This window comes from Heliangelus exortis, chromosome 30, assembly GCF_036169615.1.
Source record: "Heliangelus exortis chromosome 30, bHelExo1.hap1, whole genome shotgun sequence".
NCBI lineage: Eukaryota > Metazoa > Chordata > Aves > Apodiformes > Trochilidae > Heliangelus > Heliangelus exortis.
This window is the reverse complement of record NC_092451.1, coordinates 1,081,789-1,107,903: the sequence shown is the minus strand read 5'-3', so window position 1 is coordinate 1,107,903 and position 26,115 is coordinate 1,081,789. Positions and strand designations below refer to the sequence as shown.

At 46.3% G+C, this 26,115-nt stretch overlaps 1 protein-coding gene across 5 annotated transcripts in view; it reads left to right on the top strand.

Annotated features, from left to right (window-relative positions):
• XPO7 (exportin 7) overlaps window positions 1-26,115 on the top strand; it is a 46,364-nt gene that overhangs the window by 5,244 nt on the left and 15,005 nt on the right. For 2 of the 5 annotated variants that reach the window (XM_071729168.1, XM_071729169.1), the window contains exons 2-13: window positions 9,322-9,468; window positions 11,065-11,158; window positions 11,888-12,054; window positions 13,811-13,903; window positions 16,637-16,741; window positions 19,031-19,196; window positions 19,732-19,805; window positions 20,999-21,118; window positions 21,281-21,427; window positions 22,323-22,495; window positions 23,495-23,688; window positions 25,875-25,980. In XM_071729168.1, the coding sequence (XP_071585269.1) occupies window positions 9,322-9,468; window positions 11,065-11,158; window positions 11,888-12,054; window positions 13,811-13,903; window positions 16,637-16,741; window positions 19,031-19,196; window positions 19,732-19,805; window positions 20,999-21,118; window positions 21,281-21,427; window positions 22,323-22,495; window positions 23,495-23,688; window positions 25,875-25,980 (1,586 nt within the window). Of the gene's footprint in view, window positions 1-9,259; window positions 9,469-11,064; window positions 11,159-11,887; window positions 12,055-13,810; window positions 13,904-16,636; window positions 16,742-19,030; window positions 19,197-19,731; window positions 19,806-20,998; window positions 21,119-21,280; window positions 21,428-22,322; window positions 22,496-23,494; window positions 23,689-25,874; window positions 25,981-26,115 lie in introns of those variants that run through there. The other 3 variants (XM_071729171.1, XM_071729167.1, XM_071729170.1) reach the window with 3 other exon arrangements.

Here is a 26,115-nt window from a genome sequence, read left to right as displayed (position 1 = left end):
GAAAATAGGACTGAGCCCTCCTTAGAGGGAAGAGTTTTAATTAAATGTTTCTTCCTCCTTCAGAGTCAGACCCAGACCCTAAGGATCTGCCCCTGGGCTGGTGGTTGGTGTGGCCCCACACACAGAGGTTTTTTGGGGACATTCAGTGTGCTTTAGTTCTAACAAACTAATGAAAGGATGAGGTTGCTGAGCCACCCAGAAAATACCTCAGGAGAAGCTTGACATTTTGACTTTTGCTTCTCACTAGGGACAAAAACTGAAGTTTATTCCCAGTCCCTGGAAACTCTGGGAATGGTTTGCCAGTGGGCAGCTCGTTGCCCTGGTGTGGTCAGGATAACACATCAGCTTTGTGCTCTGGTGCTTGACACCTTCCTGCTGGCAGGCTTTGAATGTTGGGTGCTGGAAGATCTCTTGTTATAAATGTGCTTTGGATCTGATCCTTCTCTGATCCTTCTCTTCCTCCTCCCCTTCTCCTGCTCTGGAAATTCAGAAGCAGTTCTGAAACACGAGCAGCACTTGGGAAAAATAACACAGCACAGCTGACTGCTGTGAACAAGAGTTATTTTTTAGCAGCTTTTTGTCAATTTAAACTATTTCTGGCTGCAATTGGGCAGTGATTGCTGTGTGTAATGTGTTCCCCTGATGTTTAGAGCTGCTCTGGCTGTGTCTCCTGCAGTTTTGCCCTTGCTGCAGGTGGGGATGGGGCAGAGGAGAGGAGAGCATTGTGCCAGGAGCAGGAGTGCTGGTTAAACATGGCACAGGTTGGGTTACCAGGACTGCCGTGGTGTGAGGTGTGCGTGTGGATCAGCACCCAGCTGGGGAGCTAAAACTTGGGGTGTAGCCTCAGGAAAGGATATTTGGTGTTTCAGCCTTCCCCCAGTCCCATGGCTGGGGTCACTGGAGCTGTGTGCATGGTGTAAGAGCCCAGCTTCCTGCTTACAGCATTTTGGTGAAGTGGAGTTGTAGTGGAGTTTTAAAATTCAGGTTCACCCCTCTCCTCTTAACAGATTCTGTCATAATTTACTTATAGCACAAGAAGGAGAAAATCAGAGAAGGGACTGACAAGACTCAGGTCTGTTGTGTCCTCACCTGCTGAGTGCTGTCCTGTGCAGTCCCTTAATTTGATTTCTTGTAATGGGGAACTCCTGGTTGCTGGATGAGTTTTGTAAAAGGAGGTTTGTTTCTTTTTTTTTTTTTTTTTTTTTTTCCCCCTTTCTTTCTTTTCAAATGGGACTTAAAGAATCCTTTCCCACTTTGGCAAACCAGACAGACAATCTCTTGTGTGCATGCACTGGTATAGCCAGGGAGCAGGGAGTGAGGGTAGGGCTGGGAAGGATTGCTTTCCTTTCTGTTTTTCATTTAATTTGTATTTGTTTTGTTCCATGCCTGCCTGGCACAGCACCCTTGCTGCTCTGGGACTGTGTGCTCAGCACCACCACTGTTCCTGCTTTCCTTCTGCTTGGTGTTTTGACACCCCTGGCACTAAGGGTTGCTTTTTTCCTTCCAACTGGAGGAGCTCAAGTGATGCTGTTCTAGGGAATACGAAAGTGATGGACAAGGCACAAAGGGTGGGGAGCATTTCAGGGGTGTTTCCATGCTGCTCATGGATGTCCTGGCTCTGTTTATGGCTGAAATGGACTCTGGGCTGAACAGCAAAGGAGAAAAGGCTTTAACCTGTCCTCGTGGCTGGCAGGGAGGTTGTTTTGGGAGGGAGAGACAGAAGCCTCCTTGCTCCCTCAGTCTGTTGACCTCATCTCCAGCAAACTGGTGAAATCATCAGAAAGATTTTTTTCTTAATTGAGAAATGCATCATTCAGCCACTTTGTCTTCCAGCAGGATTATCAGCAGGGTGTGTTGTCAGATCAGTTTATAAAAGGATTAGGCACCACTTTTCTGCTAAATGCCTCCACTTTGGGATCATCTTTAGGTCCTTCCCATCCTTTTTATCCATTGCCAGTGGATGAGCTCTGGATCCATACCCCCTCTGGGCTCACAGCTCCAGCTCTGCACAGAGTTCCTTCTGTAACATGTGGCTCCTGAATGCACCTTTTTGTGGCTTATTCCCCCATTCCCACTGGATTATCCCTTGGTGGCTCTGTTCCTCCTGGATCCTGGAAGGCTTTGGGGTTGAATTCCCCTTGGAATTCAGTGCCCTTGTCTCACCAGTTCAGTTTGTGAACACAGTCCAAGGACACTCTACTGGAAAATACAAATCCTCCTGTTTCTCTTCCAGTAATTGAGGATGTCTGGAGCCAGCAGTAGTTTAACCAGTGAGGTGGAGGTGATTTGGGGGCCTTTTGCTGGGTCTTGAGTCCTGAAGCAGCCTTAGGATTTCGGCCAGGATTTTGGTATTGATTGTAGCACCTGAGAGTGACTTCTGCAAGTTCTGTTTTCTCTGTGGAGAGGAAGAGACCCAGGAAGCTGGAAGGCAGCTTGCCCAGCTGTGCCTGAATTTTTTTCCTGCCCTGAGATGAATTTTGTGTCTGCCATGAGATCCTCACCCTCTGTTCCATGTCCTGAATCTGGGGGGAATGAGGCAATGCTGAAGATTATTATGTTTATTTATTTTTTTCTAACTCCTTCTCTTAATGAAATGCAAAGCAAAGCAGTGAGATCTGTGGCCTCAAAAGCAATTTTCAGATTGTTCTGATCATTTTGTAAATGAGCTGCTCAGAGGAAAAAAAAAAAAAAAGATTACTCAAAGCTTATCAGAAGGATGGAGAAGGTGTTTTACTGGGTTTTGTGTAAAAAAAAAAAAAAAAAAAAAAAAAAAAGTGGCAGGGGTTATCCTGCCATCTAAAGCACTAAAAAATAATCCCCCAGTCTAAACACAAATGTTGTGTACTCATAGCACTGTTTGGAGAAGTGTTTCATGGCTCCTGCTCATCTCCTGCTGGCAGTGCTCAGAATTTGTCCCCACCTGTGCCTCTTGCCTGATTTTTTTTTTCCAATTTGGAGACACAATCCATAGGTTATCCCCTTCCCAGGTTTCTATCTGGGCTGTCAGAGGCATCTTGCTGACCCACACTCCAGTTCTGTTTATTCCCCACACCTAAAGGCATCCCGTGTGTGCTGGTAATCCTAATAAACCCCCCCAAAAATCAAAGGTGGGTTGGCCAACCCCTTCCTCATTTATTTTGTGGCTGCTGGGGTGTGCACACAGATTCTGCTGGCACCTGGAAGTCCTGGTGATGCAGAAAAATGGAGATTTTGGGAGTTTTCAGCCCTTGCTCTCTTCTTTCTGCCCCTGGCACTGTTCACTGAGCACATCCCCTGGGTGAGAAAGCCAAAGATAACCATGGTGCTTCCTCATTTCAGAGCAGGGATCCAACCAAAGGGCTCTTCCTGAAGAGCTGAACCTTGAAAAAAAAAAAAATGATGCCCTGCTTTTGATTTGCACCCAGATAGAATATTGAAGATTTTCTCACTGTTTCCCTGTCTCATATTCCACCTCTTTGGGACAAAACCTGCCCTGGGTAAAGTGAGAGGTCAGGTGTCAGTAGTGAGTGGTGGTTATGGTTAACTTAAAGTGTTTCTATTTATTTAAAGTGTTTTTGCTCATTTAAAGTGTGAGGAGGAGATGCTGCAGAGCCTCCTGCAGTGGGATGGCTGAGTCTGGGCTTGAGGAGCATCTGCTGGGAGCAAGAAATGAGAGCTCTTTATTGATTCCCTTAGAGATGCAGGGAGATGCCTGAAAATATGACTGCAATAAATAATTGGGAGCAGTGCTGGAGGGTGAGGGTGTGTTTGCTGTCTCTGTTCTGAGCAGGCTGGATGGAAATGGGCAATTTGTTCTTCAGATTCTCTTAACAAATGAGGGGGATGAGCCATGACACCTGATTTTCTACAGCTCTGGGTACTTACCAAGTGCATCATCCTCATCCTTGGAAGCTGAGAGTTGTGTGGCTCAGCTTAAAAGCTTTTTCATTTTTGGTTGAAACACCTGAAATTCACTCAGTGACCCCAGGCATTCTCTGAGACTCAGTCACTTCAAACACTTCCTCCTCCTCCTTCTTCCTCCCTCCTCCTTCTTCTTCCTTCTCCCTCCTCCTTCTCCTGCCTCCTCCTTCTTTCTTCTCTCCTCCTCCTTCTTCCTTCCTTCTTCCTTCCTTCTTCCTTCCTTCTTCCTTCCTCCTTCTTCCTTCCTCCTCCTTCCTCTTCCTCCTTCCTCTTCCTCCTTCCTCTTCCTCCTTCCTCTTCCTCCTTCCTCTTCCTCCTTCCTCTTCCTCCTTCCTCTTCCTCCTTCCTCTTCCTCCTTCCTCTTCCTCCTTCCTCTTCCTCCTTCCTCTTCCTCCTTCCTCCTCCTCCTTCCTCCTCCTCCTTCCTCCTCCTTCTTCCTCCTCCCTCTTCCTCCCAGCCCCATGCTGCCACATCCTGGATGCACATGGATAACTCTTCTTCTGGGACCAGTTGCATACTGGTGGGGAGCAAGGACATCCCCATCTCCTTGCCCTGCAGCTCCCCAGTGCCTCCAGAGTCTGACTGGGATGGTGACACTGGGGGGGATCAGTTGGGGACATTAAAATGGATTAATTTGCCCAGGTGGCCAAGAAGGCCAATGGCATCCTGGGCTGGCTCAGGAACAGCGTGGCCAGCAGGTCCAGGGAAGGGATTCTGCCCCTGTGCTCAGCCCTGGGGAGGCCACAGCTTGAGTCCTGTGTCCAGTTCTGGGCCCCTCAGCTCAGGAAGGAGCTTGAGGTGCTGGAGCAGGTCCAGAGAAGAGCAAGGAGGCTGGGAAGGGATCCAGCAGAATTCCTGTGAGGAAGGGCTGAGGGAGCTGGGGGTGTTGAGGCTGGAGAAGAGGAGGCTCAGGGGAGACCTCATCACTCTCTCCAACTCCCTGAAAGGAGGTTGGAGCCAGGGGGGGGTTGGGCTCTGCTCCCAGGCAGGTATCAGTAAGACAAGAAGCCATGATCTTAAGAATTTTTTCCTAATATCCAACCTAAAGGTTTAGGTTGGATATTAGGTTTAGGTTGGATATTAGGAAAGAATTTCTTTCTGGAGAGGGTGCTCAGCCATTGGAATGGGCTGCCCAGGGAAGGGGTGGATTCTCCATCCCTGGAGATATTTCCAAAGAGCCTGGATGTGGCACTCAGTGCCATGGGCTGGGAACCACGGGGGGAGTGGAGCAAGGGTTGGACTTGATGAGCTCTGAGGTCCCTTCCAACCCAGCCCATTCTAGGATTCTATGAATTGGGACAAAAATAACCCAAGGAAAGGTTGCAGGGGCTCTGGCTCAGGGAGCCAGGAACCAGAAGGCAGGAATATCTCCTGGAGGATTCACCCATCCCTCAGAATTGCCTCTGTTTGCTGAAATGGGAATTCTCAGCCTGGCAAAGTCCAACTCCAGTGAGCCCAACCTGCCTGGAGCTTCCTGCAACCCTTGGATGCTGAAGCAACCCTGTAATCAAATCTCAATTCCCCATCCATGCCCCAGGGACTCCCTTTAGGGGGCTGCTACTTCCCTTGCAGTGTTTATCATTTTAAAGATGATCACACAGTGTTTATCTTCACCTTGGGGAAAACACTGAGCAGTGATGAGCTTTGTTTTAGCTTGTAATACAAATGAGATTGATAGGTTTGCTGGTTTGGTTTGGGTTTTATTTTTTTTTTATCTTATTTTTTAGTTTCAGAGCTGCTCTCAGTGGCCAAATGTCTGAGGCCAAGATTGAACCCAGTGGGTGCCAGGTTATTTTTTCTCAGTGTTTGATAAATCTAAAAGAAATAAACACTACAATTTTAAATAAAAAAAAAAACATCACTGATGCAAAGTTCATGGGAGGCTGATGGGCTGGCAGGTCCTGCTCAGGACTTTACCCATGCAGGAACCCCCCCTGCTCTGTAGGACCTTGGGCTCTGCAGCAGGAGTGGAAGTGGAGGTAATTCTGTGTCAATTTGCTGGTTTTTGGTAAATAAACTTCACTTTGCTGACAAATATTGCTACCACAAACAACACAAAAGTGTTGAAATGGATCAGGGGGTTGCCTTGTCCTCCAGACCTTTGCTGGTTCCCCTGCTAGGGCTGAGCTTCAGTTTGGGGAGATGGATCCAAAATAGGACATTGTGGGGTGAGGGTTGAGGTTTTTTTGGTTTTGTTGTTGTTGTTTTGGTTTGGTTTGTTTTTTGGGTTGGTTTTTTTTGTGCATTTTTCTTTTCTTTTTGTTTTGTTCCCCAAGGGACACAAAATTCCACTTGCAAAAAACCCCTCAGGTGTCAGCCCCCCCTCCTTACCTCCTTCCCTCCCAGCAAAGGACTTTTTTTTTGCTTTTCACAGGGGTTTTTTTGAGCTGTTGGCTCTTTTTCCAAAGAGTTTCTGGAGCTCTCAGTGGAGCACCAAGTTTTGATCCGTGGTCATTGTCTCTTCTCCTTCCCATCCCCAGGATGCCCAACCATCTCCCTGCTTCAGACACTGCTGTCTCATGCTTTAGTCCTTATCTAGAACATGCAGAGCTCTTGCCCTGCATAATCTTTACACTTTATGGTACTTTTTTTTTTTTTTATCTTGGCTGAAAGAGTCACTATTGCCTCTGTAGTGAAATACTTAATGCCCACTGACTTGCTACCCTACCATCCAGACATCTCCAGCTTCCCAGGCTGGGGTGAGATTGGCCTGAGGGGAATTCCTCATCATGACAGCCTTAAAATATCCTGAAAATTTAAGGTAGCAAACCTTGAGTGTCAGGGCACTGCCTGTGTGCCAGAGGATGGAGTTAGGGCACAGGAGGAGAGAGGATATTTCTTGGGAAGAGAGCCCAAAAAAGTTATTCCTGGAGGTTTTTCAGCAGTTTATTTGCTTGGATTACAGCTTGGCATGAACAGGGGGTTGTGGGGTGTTGGAACACGTGCAATTAAAAAAAAAATTAAGTTGACCATTGACAAATTTGCAATCCTGGGATGAAAACTCCCAGGTTTGGGCATTACCTCTCCCTCTGAGCTGTCCTGGTGGTTTTCCTTGTGCCCTTAAAATCCTCTCCATCCCTCAGCCCCCTCTGAGGGGGATACCAGGAGGCAGAAGGACCAGGGGTACCACCCAGAATGATTGAGATAAGCAGAATTTGAGGATTCTGTGGCCAGGGTCTCTCAGGACATCTGACACTGCAGGAGGAGAATATTGCAAACACTTTTAAATCTGTTGTGGGTGCTGGATTTAACCTGACATGGATGGAGTGCACTTTTATTCCCTGGTAAATTGCTGGGTTGAGATTCCTGGATGATTTGGGCTATTTTTTCCCAGCTGTGTGTGAGAAAACTGCTTTTATATGAACTGTCATAACCCAGGGCATTTAAATCACCCTATCTCTGGGGCCATCCCCTTGGTGCAGTTGGCTTTTTTGGAGCTGTTTTGTTGGAGTCCTGAAGGTCGTTGTGTTTCCTGCAGCTCTGAGGGAGTTAACTGAGTGTAATCTGAGGCTGGCACAGCTCAGGCACTCTGCACAAACAAGGGGGTTTTGTCCCAGCCAGGGTGGCACAAAAAGAGCCATGGTTGTGGCCACCCAGCCCCAAAAATTCACAGGGAATTAACATTTCTCTGAAGGTGTGAAGGGAACTGATAGCAGGGAAATCCCCATCCCCGAGCTTCTTGAAGAATTAACACAGGGTGGTGTAAAAATAAGTTGTTTTTTTTTTTTAAATTCCCTCAAATTGTGCTGGAAGTATCAGGTGGGGATCAGGTCATGGTGGAGCTGGGCTGAGCTGCTTCCCAAGGGTTCAATCCATCCTGGGCCAAAGGGTTGTGGTTGATTTTAATATTGCTAAATGGTCAGGAGGATTTTGGGGAGAAATTAGGGCTGAGGATGATCCCCATCAAGAGGCACTTCCCTGGGTGCAGGCTATGCCATCTGATTTTAAATAACCAAAAAGTGGATTTGTGCTGGGAGGTGCTGACAAAGGCTTGGCAGTAGTGATTATGGTTTGTAGCAGCTGATGGGTAATCATGGTTTATATTTGTCAGGTTTTTGAGGTTTTCTGTGTAGAGCTCAAGTCCTTGGGTTTTGTTTTCTGAAAAAAAAAAACCAAACAAACATAAAACTGGGTGTTGAGCTGCTGTCTGGCACCCAGCAAAGCTCTCTGGTTTCTCTTAGTGTAGTGAAGCTCTCAGGGCAACATTTTCCATGAGAGTTTTATTTAAAAAAAAATAAAAAATCAGAGCTCTGGAGTGCTGAGCCCCTCAGTAACTCAGCTTCTGCTTTCTAATCTCCCCCCCAGAAATGAATCAGGTGACTCTTGCTCTCCTTCCTTCAAACAAGCAAGTCAAAGCACAAAAGTGATGGTGTTTTTGTAATGATTTACCCCTGGAAACCCAGAATGTAGCCCTAAAGCAGTTGAAATACCTGCTTATTAATCTGGCAGTGAGAACCTGGGGGAATATTTATATCCATCTGTGAAGTCACTTTTTAACTAGGACACCTAAGATTGCACTGGGGGAAACCATCTGCCTGGATCACACTTTATGGCAAATATTTTCCAGTTGTTTGAACACACAGGATCTGCCTGATAGTTTTATTTCCCTTCAAATACATTTCACAGGGCTGCTGCTCAAAATGTCCATCTCATTTTTCATTGGGTTTTGGTCTTTTTTTTTGGGGGGAATCTGTGAAGGAGAAGATGGAACATGAGGTCTCTCCAGCATCCCAGGATGCTGAGGGTTGTGATAGTGCCCTGCAAAGGAATATAAACCAAACCTGGGAGGGATTTGACACTGACATTAAATAAAAAAGAAATTAAAAAACCCATTTTTCATTGGGTTTAGGTCTTTTTTTGGGAATCTGTGAAGGAGAAGATGGAACATGAGGTCTCTCCAGCATCCTGGGATGCTGAGGGCTGTGACAGTGCCCTGCACTGGGAATATAAACCAAACCTGGGACGGATTTGACACTAAAATAAATAAAAAATAGATGTGAGGATGCTTTTTCACTGTTTAAAGCAGGCAGGTTAGGATTATGGGCATGGCAGTGCAAACTGGAAGAGGTTTTCCAGACCTCATCAGCCCTGCGGGGTGTTCGGGCTGGATGAACACTAAGTTTAGGTTAAAAAATAAAAAAAAAATAAAATGAAATAAAATGAAATAAAATGAAATAAAATAAAGGTAAAAGTGGGGAAACAGCATGGTCCTTTTTTCAGGTGCAAGAAATTCAGGTGTGAAATTTCTGTGCAGGGAGTCAGTCGGGTGAACACATGCCGGTGATGGAAGAACAAACTCTGCCCTGGGTGTTTGTTTTGCACAAACAGTGAAGTTTTTTTTCTCTCTCCCTCTGTACAGGCCCGTGTAACCTGAGCTGTAAAACCTCTGGTTTCTGACTGATGTGTTTTCCTGTGTTCCAGAGCCTTGCCCAGCTAGAGAACCTGTGCAAGCAGCTGTATGAGACCACAGACACCGCGACACGGCTCCAGGCAGAGAAAGCCTTGGTTGAGTTCACCAACAGCCCAGACTGCCTGAGCAAGTGCCAGCTGCTGCTAGAAAGAGGGAGTGTATGTAAAACAATCTAATTGTCCAAGATGTACCTTGGTATTTTGGGCATTGATAAGGGAAACAGCCCCAAGGTCTGGCGTGCAGTGTTTTTATTGCACGCCCCGTATGCTCTCGTGGAGCTCAATTTGTGGGCAGCCTGTGCTAAAAAAAAAAAAAAAAAAAAAAGAGAAAAGCCTTGGCTCTGATGGTTAATTATGCTTCCTACCCAGGGTTGTTAATTTGAGTGTCTTGTGGGCCTTGCTGCATTCTTTGCAGGCTGCCACCTGGACATGTCAAGGTTGAAGTTGGAAACGTGATTCTGGCAGTGGTATTTTATGTGGGCTTTGGGGAGAAAATGGGTCAGAGGGGATAAAACCAACAGGGTTTCTTCTGGAATGTTTCCCTGGAAAATTGCCCCTGCTATACTGTTGCCTTAAAAATAATCCATCAGCTTAAAACAGTGAAAATTAGATCATGTGCTTCAGGATTAGTTTAACAGAAAGGATGTAAAATATGCCAGGAGTAAATCCTGCCTGACTTTTTAAACTTCCTTCTCTTGAAGTGGCCATTTGGTTCTTACTTTGTACCAGCACAGGTAATGTTTAAAATTACTTTGCCACATGATCTTGCAAGGTTTGACTTTCAGCAGAATGCTCATCCAGCTTTCTTATCCATCAGGTTGGAGTCTTGGTCACAAAAATAGGAAACAGTAAGCAGGCTGGAGTAAAGAGTTAAGTTCTCCAGGAGGAGGTGGTGGAGGGAGAGGAGTAACAGTTAATAAACTTAGCAAAGTTGCACAAAGCTGATGATTTCACTTCTTTTGTCTGATTTGAAGTCCAGTGAGTTCAGAGCCAGCTGAACTGAAGCTCCTCTGAGGGAACTAGCAACTGGTTTACCTGAGGACAAATAAATTCATCTATTTGTAAGGGGAATTCCTGAAGCCCAGTTTCATCCTCTGCCTGTGATCTCTTGCCAGAGGGTTAAGAGGTTTTCTGTTCAGTCTGGGACCAGACTCACTCTGCACCCAACTGTCCTTGGGAATGTTGGAATAAACAGGTTTCCTCCACCTTGGACACTGAGCTTTGCACAGTGCTCTATATTACAGTCATTAACATGCACAAGATTTGTCCTTTTCCTGGCTGTAATTCATGGCCAGAGGTTTTAGGTGGTTGAATGCCATCATTTTTGTCCCTGAATTAGATTACAGTTCAGTGGGCTGGGTGCTAATCTGGAAGCAATAAATTTCAACCTGTGTTTAGCAGTCAAGTGGAAGCTGCAAGTGCTCCTTAATGTCCAGTCCCAGAGTGCTGTGGCTCAGAGGGGTAGTTGTCTTTTCCAGGTAACTTCCTGTAGGTTAACTATGTTTGCAGCTTTACTCCTACCTCCAGTGCTGCTTCTGCTCTTTAGAAGCTTTTCCTTTCTTTCTTAAAGAATTTCTTCAAGTATTTTGCTCACTTGGTGCCTTTAGCATCTCGAATATTTAGACTCCATTAACTTAACGCTTGCAACTCAGAACTTCCAGAGAGCAATTAGCTTAAAATCCAGCATTGCTACTCAATCTTTTGAAGTGTGCAGTAAACTTCTGTTTGTGGGGTTGTTTTTTTTTCCCTTTGCAGTCATCCTACTCCCAGCTCCTGGCAGCTACATGCCTTACCAAACTGGTGTCACGCACAAACAACCCCTTGCCCTTGGAACAGCGAATAGATATTCGTGAGTACAATTTCATTTTTTTTACTTTTTTTTTAACCAAGCTCGTGATGCAAATGTTTGTGGATGACTTTTCATCCCTGCTTTACAGTTTGGGTGTCCTGAAAGGCAAAAAAGCTTTTCCCTTTCACCTTCACCTCCAGCTAACAGAATTCAAGGCTGAACACGCAGAATTTTTCCAGGTGGAAGGGGATGGTGACTCTGTGGTCTTGTGAATAAGCCAGTTGCACTTGATAAATTTCTTTTGGAGTACAAGATATGCAGGGGGCTCGTCTCTTCTGAGGATTCTCTAAACTGAAAATCCTGGATGGGTCTTCAAAATATCATTCAGAGTATTTCCCAAGGTCACAGCACTCTGCTGGAGCACGGCTGATACTTCCTGTGCTCCAAGGAAGGAGTCTGAATTCCATTTTAATCTTTCTTTTTTACAAATGATGTGGCAGATGATGATCCCTGGGGAAAGGTCTTGAAATGTTTTGAGTTTTCCTTGCTGTTTTATCTGATGATACCAAACAAGTCAGGCTGGTGGGGAGGAGCTCTCACTTAACCACTTCCCAGATCTGTTCCACACCTCCACGGTGCTAAAGGCATAAGTAAAAGATCAGCACTGTATCCAATCCACTACTGTACTGATTTTTATGTAAAAAAACCCCAAGCTTTTCCTAACAGTGTCCCCATCTTTGTTCCATCTGCTGAGGTTTTGCCCCCAGCAACCTCTTCTCTGTGTTCCAGGGAACTATGTGCTCAACTACCTTGCCACGAGGCCAAAGCTGGCAACGTTTGTCACACAAGCACTCATCCAGCTCTATGCCAGGATCACAAAGCTGGGCTGGTTTGACTGTCAGAAGGATGAATATGTCTTCAGGAACGTGATCACAGATGTCACAAGGTTTTTACAGGTCAGATTTTGGTGCAAGGTGCACACACACCTTGTGGGGTTGGAAAGTTGATGCATTTTCAGCCACTGATTTGCACTCTCTCTCCAGTCTCACCTGTGCTTTTGTTGGTTGAATAGTGACTACCAAGGCTAAGCAGCTGACAACTGGCAGGACAGGTCAGGTTTTTTTTGTCATTTCAAGCTTGGTGGGGCAGGGATTTACTCCTGGCAGCTGCCAGCAGGAGCATTCAAGGCAGGACACATCTTCTGGCCTTCCAGTTGCACAATTCTGCTGCCAGAATCCCAAACTTCAATACACCCGTGGTGATCAGTGCAGAATGGCAAACAGGAGGGTTTATTGTGTACAGGGGAAGTACCTGCAGTGCTTGACCTGGTTTTTATTCATTACAAGGGAGATAGGCCCATGAAAAGCATTCTTGATATTTATTTATTGATATTTATCACAACAAAATGCAGCTTAGGGCTGGGGTGTTACACAAGTTCTTGTTACCAGGTTCCTTTAAAATGTTGTCACCACAGGACAGGGTTTCAATCTCCATTTTATAGGTAGAAGGTTACATTTTTATCCACAGCTGTCTCCAAACTGAGGCTTCCTCCCAGAGAGATCAGGAAGTCCTGGAACACTGTAAATGCTGATTTAGAAGCTCTGAAATTTAGCCCAAAATCAGAAGTTGGAGGAGGAGAGCAGAAGAGGTCAAAATGGCCAGAAACTTTTTCCCAGTGTGAAAAAGGAGATGGGATGTGGATAAGGCTTTAGTTCTGGAGTAGTGGTCTGTGGGCATTCAGAAAATAGGCTAAGTCCTGTTATTTTAGGCATTTTCAGATGAAGCAGGAGCTAGAAAGTGTTAAGTAATTTCAGATCATTTCCCTTTCTGGGCTGGTAACTCTGTCCCAGATAGCTCAGAGGTGCTCTCAGCTGAAATGATCAGAGGTGGATTCCTCTCTCTGCCAGCCTGTGACATGGGGAATGTGCAGGTTTTTAATCAGGAACCTAATTAATGGTGTGAAGATCTCCTTGCTGTGTTCAGTTTGAGATGCTCTGCTCCCCTTTGCTCAAGTTACCTCTTCTGCCTCCACTTCTTGAAAGGCTCCAGCAAGCTGCTTCTGGCCAAATATTGCCAGGGAAATACTCAGGCTGTCACCTGGAGGTGACTCCAGTGAAGAAGTGGCCAAAGATCCCCAACCTAAATACTTTTTAATTTCTCCACTGCAGCCACGTTCAGGTTTTGGTGCAGGAGATGAGGGCAGATTGTGCAGAAGGTGCAAAGCAAGGTGTTTGCAGAGTTTTCCCAGAGTTTTCAGCTGGCAACTTCAGTGCTGGTCCTGCTCTTGCAGAAACATCCACAGCTTTTACCACAGCCTATGTTAAAATTAAAAAAAAAAAAAAAATCTTCCCAGAGTTGAGGCTTAACAAAAATGTTGATTAAATTATTTCTTATTTATTTATATTATATTATTTTATTATTTCTATTATTATTTATGATTAAATTATTTTTATGTTTTAGAAAAGGAGTCTATTTTTATTACCTCATGTCACCAAACCCTTTAGGACCTTTTGCACTTTAAAAGCACATTTTAAACTCTCTGCTTGGTGTTGCTCATGGGCTTCTTTCCAGACACCAAACTACAAAGGTCTAAAGCATTTCTAGACAAACATGGCTAAAAATCTTCTGAGCAGAAAGGTCTTTGGATGATGGGGCAGCTTACTGGAAGCCTCCTGGCTCTAACTGCTCTCCCTGTGCCCTTTCCTTCCTCAGGATAGTGTAGAGCACTGCATCATAGGAGTGACAATCCTGTCCCAACTAACGAATGAAATTAATCAAGTAAGTGCTACAGCCTTCCTCAGTGAAGTAAGTGTCCAATTTTCTCATTCATATTGTTGTGTCCTGCTGTGTGTCTGTGCATTGTTTGGATTATGGGGGTTTTTTCTTTTTTTTTTTTTCCTCTTTTTTTTCTTTTTTTTTTTTTTCCTTTTTTTCTTTTTTTTTGTTTTTTTTTTAAGTGGGGAGGGGGTGTTGTGGCTGCTTTTGTTTGTTAATTTTTCACAGTCACTGCTGTGGCAAGAGGCTGAAACCCTTCTGTCCTGAGGAACTGTTTTGTTTCACTGGCATCTCCCATCTCCTCTCATATTGGGATGTAATATTCAGAGATGAAGAAGGGCAGGGCAGTGCTGAGCAATTAGCTGAGCAATTAGCCAAACTTCCCAGGGTGAGGACAAAGCCCCAGGGATGTCCCCAGCACCTTCTGCTGTCAGTCCCTGTGCTCTGGCCCAGCTCACAGCATCCTTGTGCCAAGAAGTGAATGGAGTGTTCCCCCCTCTGGGATGACCACAGAGATGAAACAAAGAGGAGTTGTCAAATTGTGCAGGTTTTTAAAAAATCCTTTTCATTCAGCACTAAAATTCCTAGTGTTCCCAGCAGGTAGTTCTCAAATTCTTCTGGTTTTCTCTAATTTTGCTAAGATAGCCAAGCTGCTGGGTGTTGGTTTTTATATTAATATCTTTGCTAAGGAAACTAACCTTTCCTTTTTGGTATTACATTGACTAATCCAGGCATTGGAACAGAGAGATCCCTGAGTGGGATCTGAAGGATGATTACAAGTTGTTTTCAGAACTGGAAATGGAGGAGAAGGTTTTTTCCTGGACAGGGCAAAACACCAATTTCTTCTGCTGGATTTGATGAAGTTCAACATTTCTGAACTTCCCTCTGCTGTAACCTGAATGGCTACTCCATACCTTGCAGACCCCAAAATTGGTTCCATTCTTCAAGCCTGGCTTGATCAGTAAATCCTAACCCACAGATCTCCTCCTGATGCTTAAGCCAAGTCTTGTTAGTGCTGATTTCCTTGCCCAGGCTTTTGTACAACCCTGAGTTCATCTCTGCAGAGGCTGAAAATAAATCTGTTTACCTCTGTAAAGGAGGATGTGTCTGTCAGCATCTCTGTGCAGGGCTCCAGCTTCTGCTTGGAGAGCAACCAGCACAGAAACTGTCACCAGAGCCTCAGCCTCTACAGGTGGATGCTAAAATAAACAAGGAATTTAAAGACAAAAAAATATCTTCTGTAATATCTTGGGTATTAAATCTGCCACAGTTTGCTGTCCACTCCTAGATGTGCTTTGTGCCATGAGATGCACAGGGAGGGATTGAGTGACTCATCTTGGAAAGCCTAAAACTGCCATTACTTGGGAAATAATAAATCTGCCAACGTGCCCACTCGTCTGAGCAGGGTCATGTACATGTACACAGCAAAAAAAAATACCCAAAACCCCCTTCTAGGGCTTCTCTTTAGGCTTTTTTTTTAATTTATTTTAAACTTCCAACTGCATTGCATGAGAGCTGAATTTTCTAGAGCTCTGTTACTAAAGCTTTTGTTCCAAAAACTAACAGAACAAACAGAAGAGAGTGCTAGTAAGTGTTTTGAAAGATCAGATTTCATCCTGCAAGTACTGCACAGACTTGCCCAGGGGTACTGAGTGTCCACTGCATTGTAGAAATTCTCTGATTTAAGCTACATGATGGTAAAGAAAAAGGAAACATTTACCACGAGATTTCTGATAACCATGGAGGGAGAAAATAATGCTCATTTTCTTAAAGACCCTGAAATCTAACAGCAGGAGCTGAGGGATGGTAATTCAGACAAATTTAGGACCAGTTCTGATCTGCCACCAGCTCCTGGGTGATGCCAGGTTTCTTTTTCTCACCTGGGATATAAGAAACAAGAGGGTTTGCATGCTCCATGGGGTTGTTGGGAAGGTTCCAGTGAGGTCTGCAGAGCCCAGAGCTGGTTCCTGCAGGACTGGGTGAGATGGGTGCATTTTCTAAGGTTAAAAGAGAGAGAGAGAGTAACAAAAAGCCTGGAGAAAATGGAGCTTCAGGTTGTGTGCCTCTGCACTGCAAGATGAGCCCATCCCATGATAACCACCTGCCCATCAGATAATTCATCCTGGGCAAGTGGAAATCCCAAATAAATAGCAGGAATGTGAGGTATTGCTTCACTTTTCCTAGAAAACAGCTTGTGAAGTTGTGCTGGCCCATCAATCAGCTGCAGGCTTTGTTATCCCAGTATAAACCAGTATGTGTGTCTTCCAGTATAAACCAGTATGTGTGTCTTTGCCAGCTTTTTGGGCTGATAGGGTGAGAGGTGCAGACCTGGAGTTTGTCACAGACCAAGTCCCTGGTTAACTCTCCTTCCAGTTTTCTTCTCCTCTGTGCAGGTTCAGGAGGGGCTCTCTAAGTGGTAGTAGTTGACCCTGGGTCTGCCCAGCAGCTTCAGGTAGGATTTTGATTCCTTAGGAGTCTGGAGCCTTTTTAAAAAGCAGCCTTTCAAGTTTCTGAAAGGACTTGTAGTGCTGTTGAAAATCCTGCTGGTTGGAGGAGAGACTGAAATGAAGAATAAACCCAACCCTGCTGCTCACTCAAAGGTGCAAAGCCCTCTCCTCAGCCAGCATGGGACCTCATCCATGGAAAAGCTGCTCTGGGAAGGGACACCTGGATGTCCCAGTGCTTAAAGGGTTCCTGTGGGTTCTGCTGGTCCTGTTCCCCCTCTGCCCATCAGCTCTAAGCTCTGCTTTTCTCTCTGCTCAGGCGGATACCACTCACCCACTGACCAAGCACAGGAAAATAGCCTCTTCCTTCAGAGATTCATCTTTATTTGATATTTTCACACTGTCATGCAACTTACTGAAGCAGGTAAGGAACCCATCATTTGTCATCCCTCCTGGGGGCTGTGTGTTGGGTGACAGGGAATGTAGCTCTCCTCGTGCTCAGAGCTCTGGGCTTCTTTTTCAGGAAGGCTTGGACTTAGGTTTGTGTTTAAAAAAAAAAACAAACGTGCCACAAACAGAGAAATAAAACTCTCCAACAGTTCTGATTGAACATCTGTGTCTAGGCCATGAGGCTTGAGTTAAACTTCCCTATCTTAAACCATCAGGAAAGAGATGAGCTGCTGGTTTTTACATGCTTTTGGTTTACTGGAACTGGCAGAGAGGTTTCCTGCAAAATAGGTCCTTGTTTCTTTTTTTAACCCCAGGTTAAAACCCACAGGGTGAGAGAAAAAAATGCTAGTGAAGATAGGCTTGGTAGATTGAGGCTAAAGATTCTTCTTGATGTTCTAAAGCATGATAAATATTGGACTGTCTTGTGGTCCTCAGCTTTTTATTTTGTGCTAATTGTCACACAGGAGTTACCTTGCTTTAAAAATACTTCCCTTGGGGCAAGGCAGCAATGCTGTGCTGGTAGGATTGATTTTTACCCCCCAAAAAAGCAGTTTATCTTTCAGCTGAAGTAGCACGTATGCATTTTGTAGGCAGGTAAATGATCTAAGGAAAACTCTTGATTCTTTATCAGATTTATTTTCTAAAAAGCTAATCTGGAGTTCTAATGATGTCTGCAAGAATAGCCTCTTATGAGAAAGTCTGCCCCAATAAGCTGAGCAGCAGTAGCACAGATTTGATTAGTTTTACTTTTATCCTTCAAGCTGAGTGAAGTGTCAAAGTTGACAAATAGCAGAAAGAGTGAAAAGGAAATTTTATTTTAAAGCTATTCCAGAGTGAGCAGCTCTGGTTCTGTCAGTGATAAAGGTGGATATGTGGGTGTAATTGGAGCTTTTTTTTCTCCTCCTGGTTCCTAAAAGAAGCAAGGCTTGTAGAGTTGTGCTACTCAGCCCTCCCCATCCCCCTGGACCACAACTTTGGGATTCATTGGCTCATTTCAGGTGCATTTGATGGTCAAGGAGAGGTCTCAGAAATAAAGGATTCCTCCAATTTTGTGTAAAGAAGCCCCTGGGGAGGTGCAGGCAGGGCACAGGGTCCTTACAGCTTCCCAGATTTATTGGGAGAAACTTCAGGTGCTGGTGCTCAGCCAGGGGGCACAGGCCAGACCTTGTTAAGCTGCTGTCCCCAGAGCTGCTCCCACACTTTTGTCCTGCCCCTGAGACAAGGCAGCCACAGCTTCTCCCAGGAGGAGGCTTCTTGTTTTCCACCCTAACTCCTAAATCACCTTGCTTTTGTTTCTTGGGATGCTGTGCTTTAAAAACAGGTGGGAATGTTTGCTGTTGTCTCATGCAACATCCTTTTTTTTTTTTTTTTTTTTTCCTGTGATTAAACACCCACAACCCAAGTTATGTCTTTTTTGGGGGTGTGTGTGTGTCTCATAGCAGCTCTGGCAGGTTTGTGTAGATGAAGCAGAAGTTTCCAAGGGGATCCTGTTGGCTGGGAAGGACTGGGCTGCAGGAAACCCAGGTATCCCTAAACCAGGGGGCACCTAGACAGCCCCACAAGGCTCTTGGTGACACAGTGGGGACAGGGAGGGTGACATCCCAGCCACCACTGGCCATGCCTGCTCGGGGCAGTGTGGTGTTTGACTCAAGCTGGCAGAAGTTGAGTTTTTCAAGCATGGAGAGAGAATCCAAAGGGCAGAATCCAAACCTTAGAGAGAATCTAAAGGTCCAGACCTGAGTGCTGTGTTTAAAAAGCACCCAGCATTTTGTGTCCCTTGGGTTCTTTGTGTTACCTGAGAGTGCCCATGTGTAACCAGAGCTGACACAGATCAGCTCTGCACCCAAAGGGAAGTTTCTCCTTCCCTTCCAGGGTGAGGTGGAGCAACAGGATTCCCTGCAGCTGAGTGCTTGTCAGGCAGAAAGTGTCTTCTTGTGTTTAACCTTAATAAGAACTTCCTTATCTCCTGAATCTCACAGGATAATTGCAAGCTGGCAAGGCTGGCTGCCTTCCTCCTGTGAGGTACAAGCCAAGTGATAAAGCAAGAGCTGTCTATTTATTTATCCATCTTATGTAAAGACTGAGCATGTAAATACACATGCTGGCTGTGAAGGGATGAGGGAGCTTGTGGCATTTGATCCTTGTGATTGCCACATCCTGCTTCAAGTTGAACTGCTGCTTCAAACTCAGCTGCCACCTGGATTTTTTTTTTTTTTTTTAACTGTTTAATTTTTACTTTTTTTTAACCCAATGTGTTTTCTAGGCTTCTGGGAAGAACCTGAATCTGAATGATGAAAGCCAGCATGGGCTGCTCATGCAGCTTCTGAAGCTGACACATAATTGCCTGAACTTTGATTTCATTGGCACATCCACAGATGAGTCCTCAGATGATCTTTGCACTGTGCAGATCCCAACCAGCTGGAGATCAGGTAATCCTGGGGGAGGAAGAGGAGCAGCTGGAAGCATGGGTGACTTGTGAAGGACCTCACTGGACTTAACAGAGAAATTTTGTGTGCAATGCCAGAAGTCAAACCTCCCCTCAGCATGATGGCAAATGCAGTCCAGGCTGGGTTGGCTCTCAGGAGCTGTAAAAACTCCTCTACCCTTTTTCAGGCTGACACTTGCCAATTCAAGAAATAGTAAATTGGTTTTGTTGGTTTGTTTTTTTTTTTTTCCTACATAAAACTTAACAAATAACTCAGCACCTGTTCTAAGCATCCTGGCTGTTCTCAGGCAGTTTCACAGATTGGGTTCTTAAAGTCTTTTCCTGTAATTTTGTCTTGGTACCAAGTACCCCGTGGGCTTTTACTTTATTTCTAGGAAAGGCAATTGTGTAGAAGTGTAAAATCCCTGGGAGATTTTCTTAGTGTGGCACTTCATGGCACTTCATGGCTGATGGGTGTTCGACCTCCAGAAAGCAGCAAATTGAGGTGTTCTCAGTAAAATGCTCTCTTCTATTTTCAGCCTTCTTGGATTCTTCGACCCTTCAGTTGTTCTTTGATCTTTATCATTCCATCCCTCCTTCATTTTCTCCTCTGGTAAGTTCCATGTTTTGTTTTTCTTAAACTCCACTACCAGAAAGTGGTTTGGATTTGACCTAAGAGCAATTTGTTTGCTGGAACTCCAACCTCCTTGGCCCTTGCCTGGCTCAGAGCCTGCCTGCTTGCTTTTGGGGAATGTATTGCTCTTTTTGGGGAATGTACCTTAAGTTATTTCACTGCAGTGCCAGGTTGATCCTGAAACCATCCTCTGAATAGGTAGCAAGTCTGGGAGCACAACTGAGGAATGTAATTTCTCCTTCCACACTTGAAAACTGGGCCATGTCCCAGTTGGGTGAGATGGCCAATAGCACAACTGAACTAAAAGTTGCATTATTTCTGCATGGGGAAAAAAAAAATAAATTGCCTGCCGGGCATTTATCTATTGGATAAATATTTTTGATAATTAATGCCACAGTGCAAACATGCCCTTTGGCTAGGGAGGAGAGGGTCCTTGAGAAGCATTTTCTCAGCACTGCTCATTACCCTGAAGGGTTACTTGCTAATTCTGAATGTAGAGCCTCAAATATTCATGAAAGATTTAAACAGTGTGATTCTTTTTTTTTTTCCTACTGAATAGAAATCTAAAGCAATTATGCCTTTGATTGTCCTGCCTCTTTGATCAGTAAATGTAAGAGCCAGAAAGAAGGAGAGGCTTGGCAGCTGAGCAGGTAGAGCTTGTGCTGGTCAGAGGAGATGGGGATTTGCCTCTGGATAGGGATTGCAGGGTGCTGGGTACAACTTACTGCCCCTGCTCTTCAAAACCCCCTCACCAGCCCCTTCCTGCTGCAGCTGCACCCTTGGAATTTACCCTGGATTTCAATTTACTGGTTTTTCTTGCCAGCCATCTTGCTTCTGCAATCCTTCTCCAAGTAGTCTGTGGTGTTTCCCACCTTCCCCTGCCAGTCCTGGTGTATCTGCAGTCTCTCCATCTGAAGAAATCCCATGTTTGGGAGCAGAGCTGGGAGCACACACAGTGTCAGGGTGCAGATGATGTTCCTTTGGGTGATGTGGTTGTTAACCTCTGCTGTAATTTGTTTTTACACAGACTACAGAGAACTGGGAAGATGAAAGAGATCCTGGGTAGCATGCAAAGGAGCATCAGATTTAAATGATTTGTCGGGTGGTGGAAAGGAAATGTGATGTTAATTTCATTCTTCTCATCTCCCCCTTTTTTTATTCCTTCCCCTCAGGTTTTATCCTGCCTGGTGCAGATAGCTTCTGTACGCAGATCCCTCTTCAACAACGCAGAAAGAGCAAAGTTTTTATCTCACCTCGTTGATGGGGTGAAAAGAATACTGGAAAACCCCCAGGTGAGTCCTTCAGGTGCAGTCAGGGGGGCAGTGAGCACTCCTCCTGCATCCAGTTCCATCACCAAAACCACTCCCGAGCTGCCCTGGCGCTGCAACTTCCCCACCTTCTCAATCCCTCCCCTCTGATTTTTTTTTTTTTTTTTTTCTTTTTTCTCCTCTCAGAGTTTGTCAGACCCAAATAACTACCACGAGTTCTGCAGGTTGCTGGCCCGTTTGAAAAGCAATTACCAGCTGGGGGAGCTGGTGAAGGTGGAGAACTACCCCGAGGTCATCCGACTCATCGCCAATTTCACCGTCACCAGCCTGCAGGTACAAAAGGTTCCACTCAGCCTCCTCCCCCCACTCCCCCCCCCCCGTCTCTTTGTGCCTCCTCTTGACACCAAACTCTAACCCTCCAGGCTGTTTTCTGTCCCTTAATTCACTTTGTGTTATTTTTACCACCATCACCACACCACCCCCCTGCAGACTGTAACAGAACCCCGTGGTGCAGCCTTGATTATTCCGTGAATTCCTGCTGAATGGAGCAGGGTGTGGGGGTTGCTGTGCCTCCAGAGGTTTTCCATGGCCTAGCAGGGGGAAAAAAATAATAAAAAAAAAAAAAATTGCTTGTTAAAGAAGGCTTATTTTTAGAATTCTCTATCCCTTCACTATTAAAATGCCATCGCAGGGATTGTTAACAATCTGAATATCATGTCACCTTCCCACTGAGGCTTCCACTGGCATGCAGCTTGTAACTACACCCCTGCACAGAGTATGCTTAAAAAAACAATCATATACCTTACATAAAACCTCTGGAGTATGCTGAAAAAAACAATGATATACCTCACATAAAGCCTCTGATTGTTACATTTCAGTATTTAGCTGGACAACAGCTTTAAACTGTGCTTTTGGGCAGCTGTCTGCAGCACCCCAGTTTGAGCTGGGCAGTAGTCTGAGACTTGTGATTGCCACATCCTGTTTAAAGCTGAGCTGCTGCCCCAAACTGAGGCTCAGGCTCAGCCCAGGAGCTCAGGATTATCCCTCAGTCTCCACTCCAGGCTGATGATGCCCTGAGAGCTGAGGTGGGGCTTAAAATCCCCACAAGCAGATCACCAGAGCTTTTAGGTGCTGCCCCATCAGTGCTCCGTGAGCCAAAATAAGGTGGGTAAAATACTAATGAAGGTTGTAACCTCCTGGTTTCCTTCCTCCTCTTGGCTCCTGGTAGCACTGGGAGTTTGCCCCCAACAGTGTTCACTACCTGCTGAGCTTGTGGCAGCGCCTGGCTGCGTCTGTGCCCTACGTCAAAGCCACAGAGCCCCACATGCTGGAAACTTACACCCCAGAAGTCACAAAAGCTTACATCACCTCCAGGCTGGAGTCTGTGCACATCATCCTGAGGTAAGCACAGCAGAGAGCTTGGCAGCACCTCTGCTCAGCACCTCCAGAGTGGGTTGCTCCTACAAAGAATAAGACCGGGGCTGCAGGAAGTGGTGTGAATCACCAGAGGATTTCTAAGGGAGGTTTAACCTAAATCCCATGGTCTGTCTCTCCTAAAAAAGTTCTTCTTTATTTTTTTTTTTTTTAATCTCAATCTCCAATGCCTGAGCTTGGTCTGAGTGGTCTGTGTGTTATGGGCACAGCCTCAGACATCTGCTCCATACCATTTACATTCTGAATTGCAGAGAGAAATAGGGATCCAAAGATTTTAGATCTTTCCTGGAAGGTGGCACGAATTACACTTATAAGTATCTTCTCTTTGGTTTTTTATTTCACCTTTTGAGTGCAGGGGCAGCCTGCAGGACTCTGTTGCAGTGTCTGAGTTTGTGTGGGATGAATTCTGCAGTTTGTGTGCTTGTATTTGATGAAAACAAATGGTCAGATGTAGACAAATAATGTCTCTCTTAAGGTAGACTGATTGTCTTGTCCCTTTTTAGGTATCTAGCAATGCAGGGGAAGAACAGCAGGTTTAGCTCAGCCAGCTTTGAAATAAACTTATTGTTGGGGTCAGTGCATTTAGAGGAAAAAGCAGCTAAAGAAAAGCCAGAGGAAAAAGCAGAAAGATGGAAAGCTTTACACAGCCAGCCAGGCAGAGAGCTTGATGGTGGCACTGCACATTCCCTTCCCAGACCTGGATAAATGTTGAAGATGTAAGAAGAGCTTACTCATCCCAGGTTCTGATGGCCTTTCCACCTGAGCCACAGCTCTTCTTGGGATTTATGGCTGCAGCAATGATATTATTCCATGGATCTCTGTAGCTCTCATCCTGACAAAGAGCAGAGGCAGAGCCTTCGGTCTTGTACGCCTGGAACAGCATCCTCCACCTGATAGAAATGATGTTATGAATTAAGCTGTGTCTACCCTTGAAGTCCTTTTCTGATGTGTTTTCTTGCTGCTTAGAGATGGTTTGGAGGATCCACTGGATGACACTGGCCTTGTCCAGCAGCAGCTGGATCAGCTCTCCACCATCGGCCGCTGTGAGTACGAGAAGACCTGTGCTCTGCTGGTGCAGCTCTTTGACCAGTCAGCCCAGTCCTACCAGGAGCTGCTGCAGAGTGCCACTGCCAGCCCCATGGATGTTGCAGTACAAGAAGGTGAGGCTCTTTGGAAAGCTTGGGAGCTTGCACTAAGTTGTCCCCTTCTCAAAAGAACCGTTCCAAAAGCCTGGAGTCCTGGTGAGACCCAGCAGTGGGCAGACAGATCTCCAACACTTCCCCTGGAGAAGTGCCTGGATGGTGTTAGGACATTTTTTGGCTGTGCACACCCACTCCCAACACAGGCACTCTGCTGGCTGAAGACAGCACTGTCCTACACCTGACTCCATTCCTTTTTGGGGAAGATGTGGTACATTTTGCCCCTGTGCTCATCCCTGGTGAGGCCACAGCTTGAGTCCTGTGTCCAGTTCTGGGCCCCTCAGCTCAGGAAGGAGATTGAGGTGCTGGAGCAGGTCCAGAGAAGAGCAAGGAGGCTGGGAAGGGATCCAGCAGAATTCCTGTGAGGAAGGGCTGAGGGAGCTGGGGGTGTTGAGGCTGGAGAAGAGGAGGCTCAGGGGAGACCTCATCACTCTCTCCAACTCCCTGAAAGGAGGTTGGAGCCAGGGGGGGGTTGGGCTCTTTTCCCAGGCAACTCTCAGCAAGACAAGAGGGCACAAGAGGTCTCAAGTTGTGCCAGGGGAGGTTTAGGTTGGACATTAGAAAGAATTTCTTTCTGGAGAGGGTGATCAGACATTGGAATGGGCTGCCCAGGGAAGGGGTGGATTCTCCATCCCTGGAGATATTTCCAAAGAGCCTGGATGTGGCACTCAGTGCCATGGGCTGGGAACCACGGGGGGAGTGGAGCAAGGGTTGGACTTGATGAGCTCTGAGGTCCCTTCCAACCCAGCCCGTTCTATGATTCTATGATCTCCTTGCCCAGTCTTTCAGAGACAAGTCCTGAGGATGTTTCCCCATCCACAGGTGGTCAGCCCTGCCCCATCCCTCTCCTGGCTGAGGCAGGACACGTTGTGCTCATCTGAACCTTCCCACTGGTTATGTGGCAGAAACCTCCTGCTGGTGGTTGGTGATGAGTAACTGGGAGTGGGGTTTTCCCCTGGAAGCCCAGGAGGAAGGAGATGTCTGTCTGCAGCTTTGGGTGGGTTCAGTGAGGTTTTCTTCTTGCACAGCTGGTTTAGGAATTGCTGAACACTGGCCATGAAGAGGCTGTGCCTTTGGAGGCTGAGGTGTAGCTGTGCTCAGACCCCTCTTTAATAAAGGAGCTCCCCTTTTTTGGGGAGGAGTTGGGCACATCAGCACAAGGCTGGAAACTCTTCCTGTTCCTTCTGAAGCAGCATTGCTGAGCTCACACAGGACAGTGGGGGGGGGGGGGGTTAATTTATTTTTTTTTTTGTGAGCACAACTCCATATGATGTCTGCCTCACCAGCCACATGTACTGGGAAAGAATGGCTCCTGCTAACACCTGTACATGTTTAAATACATAAAAACAAGGAGGTGGCTTTCAGCAACAAAGAGCTTCAGACCTGGCATTTGTGTTTCTTTTCCAGTTCAGTCGTGCCTGTTCTCCACCAGGTGGAGAGCTGAGTTATTTTGCTGTAGGTGGGGCACTGAAGCAGAAAGCTCCTCCTTGTTGGGTCCTGGTTTGGCCACAATGGAATGGCCAAGTCCTCAGCTCCCTCTGCAACGTGTGTGACGTGTTGGATCCTCCTGCCCTGTATTGGGTCCTCCTGCCCTGTATTGGGTCCTCCTGCCCTATATTGGGTTCTCCTGCCCGATATTGAGTTCTCCTGCCCTATATTGGGTCCTCATGCCCTGTGTTGGCTTCTTCTGCCCTCTGTTGGATCCTCATGGTCTCTGTTGGGTCCTCATGGCCTCTGTGGGGTCCTCATGGCCTCTGTTGGGTTCTCATGGCCTCTGTTGGATCCTTCTGCCCCCTGCGGGGTCCTCCTGCCCTCTGTGGGGTCTTCATGGCGTCTGTTGGGTTCTCATGGCCTCTGTTGTATCCTCATGGCCTCTGTGGGGTCCTCCTGCCCTCTGTGGGGTCCTCCTGCCCTCTGTGGGGTCCTCATGGCCTCTGTGGGGTTCTCATGGCCTCTGTTGGGTTCTCATGGCCTCTGTTGGATCCTCCTGCCCTCTGTGGGGTCCTCATGGCCTCTGTTTGGTTCTCATGGCCTCTGTTGGATCCTCCTGCCCTCTGTGGGGTCCTCCTGCCCTCTGTGGGGTCCTCCTGCCCTCTGTGGGGTCCTCCTGCCCTCTGTGGGGTCCTCATCTCCTCTCTTGGTTGCAGGGCGCCTGACCTGGCTCGTCTACATCATCGGGGCAGTGATTGGTGGTAGGGTCTCCTTTGCCAGCACGGATGAGCAGGATGCCATGGATGGAGAGTTGGTCTGTCGGTAGGGATGGAATCAACAAATGGGATTCCTGTTGGGAAGCTGCCCAGGCTCTGCTCTCTTCCCCTCTTCTCACTGTAAACAGAACAGGATTGGGATTGGCCACCCAAAAAGTGGGGATTGGGTAGAGCCAGGTGG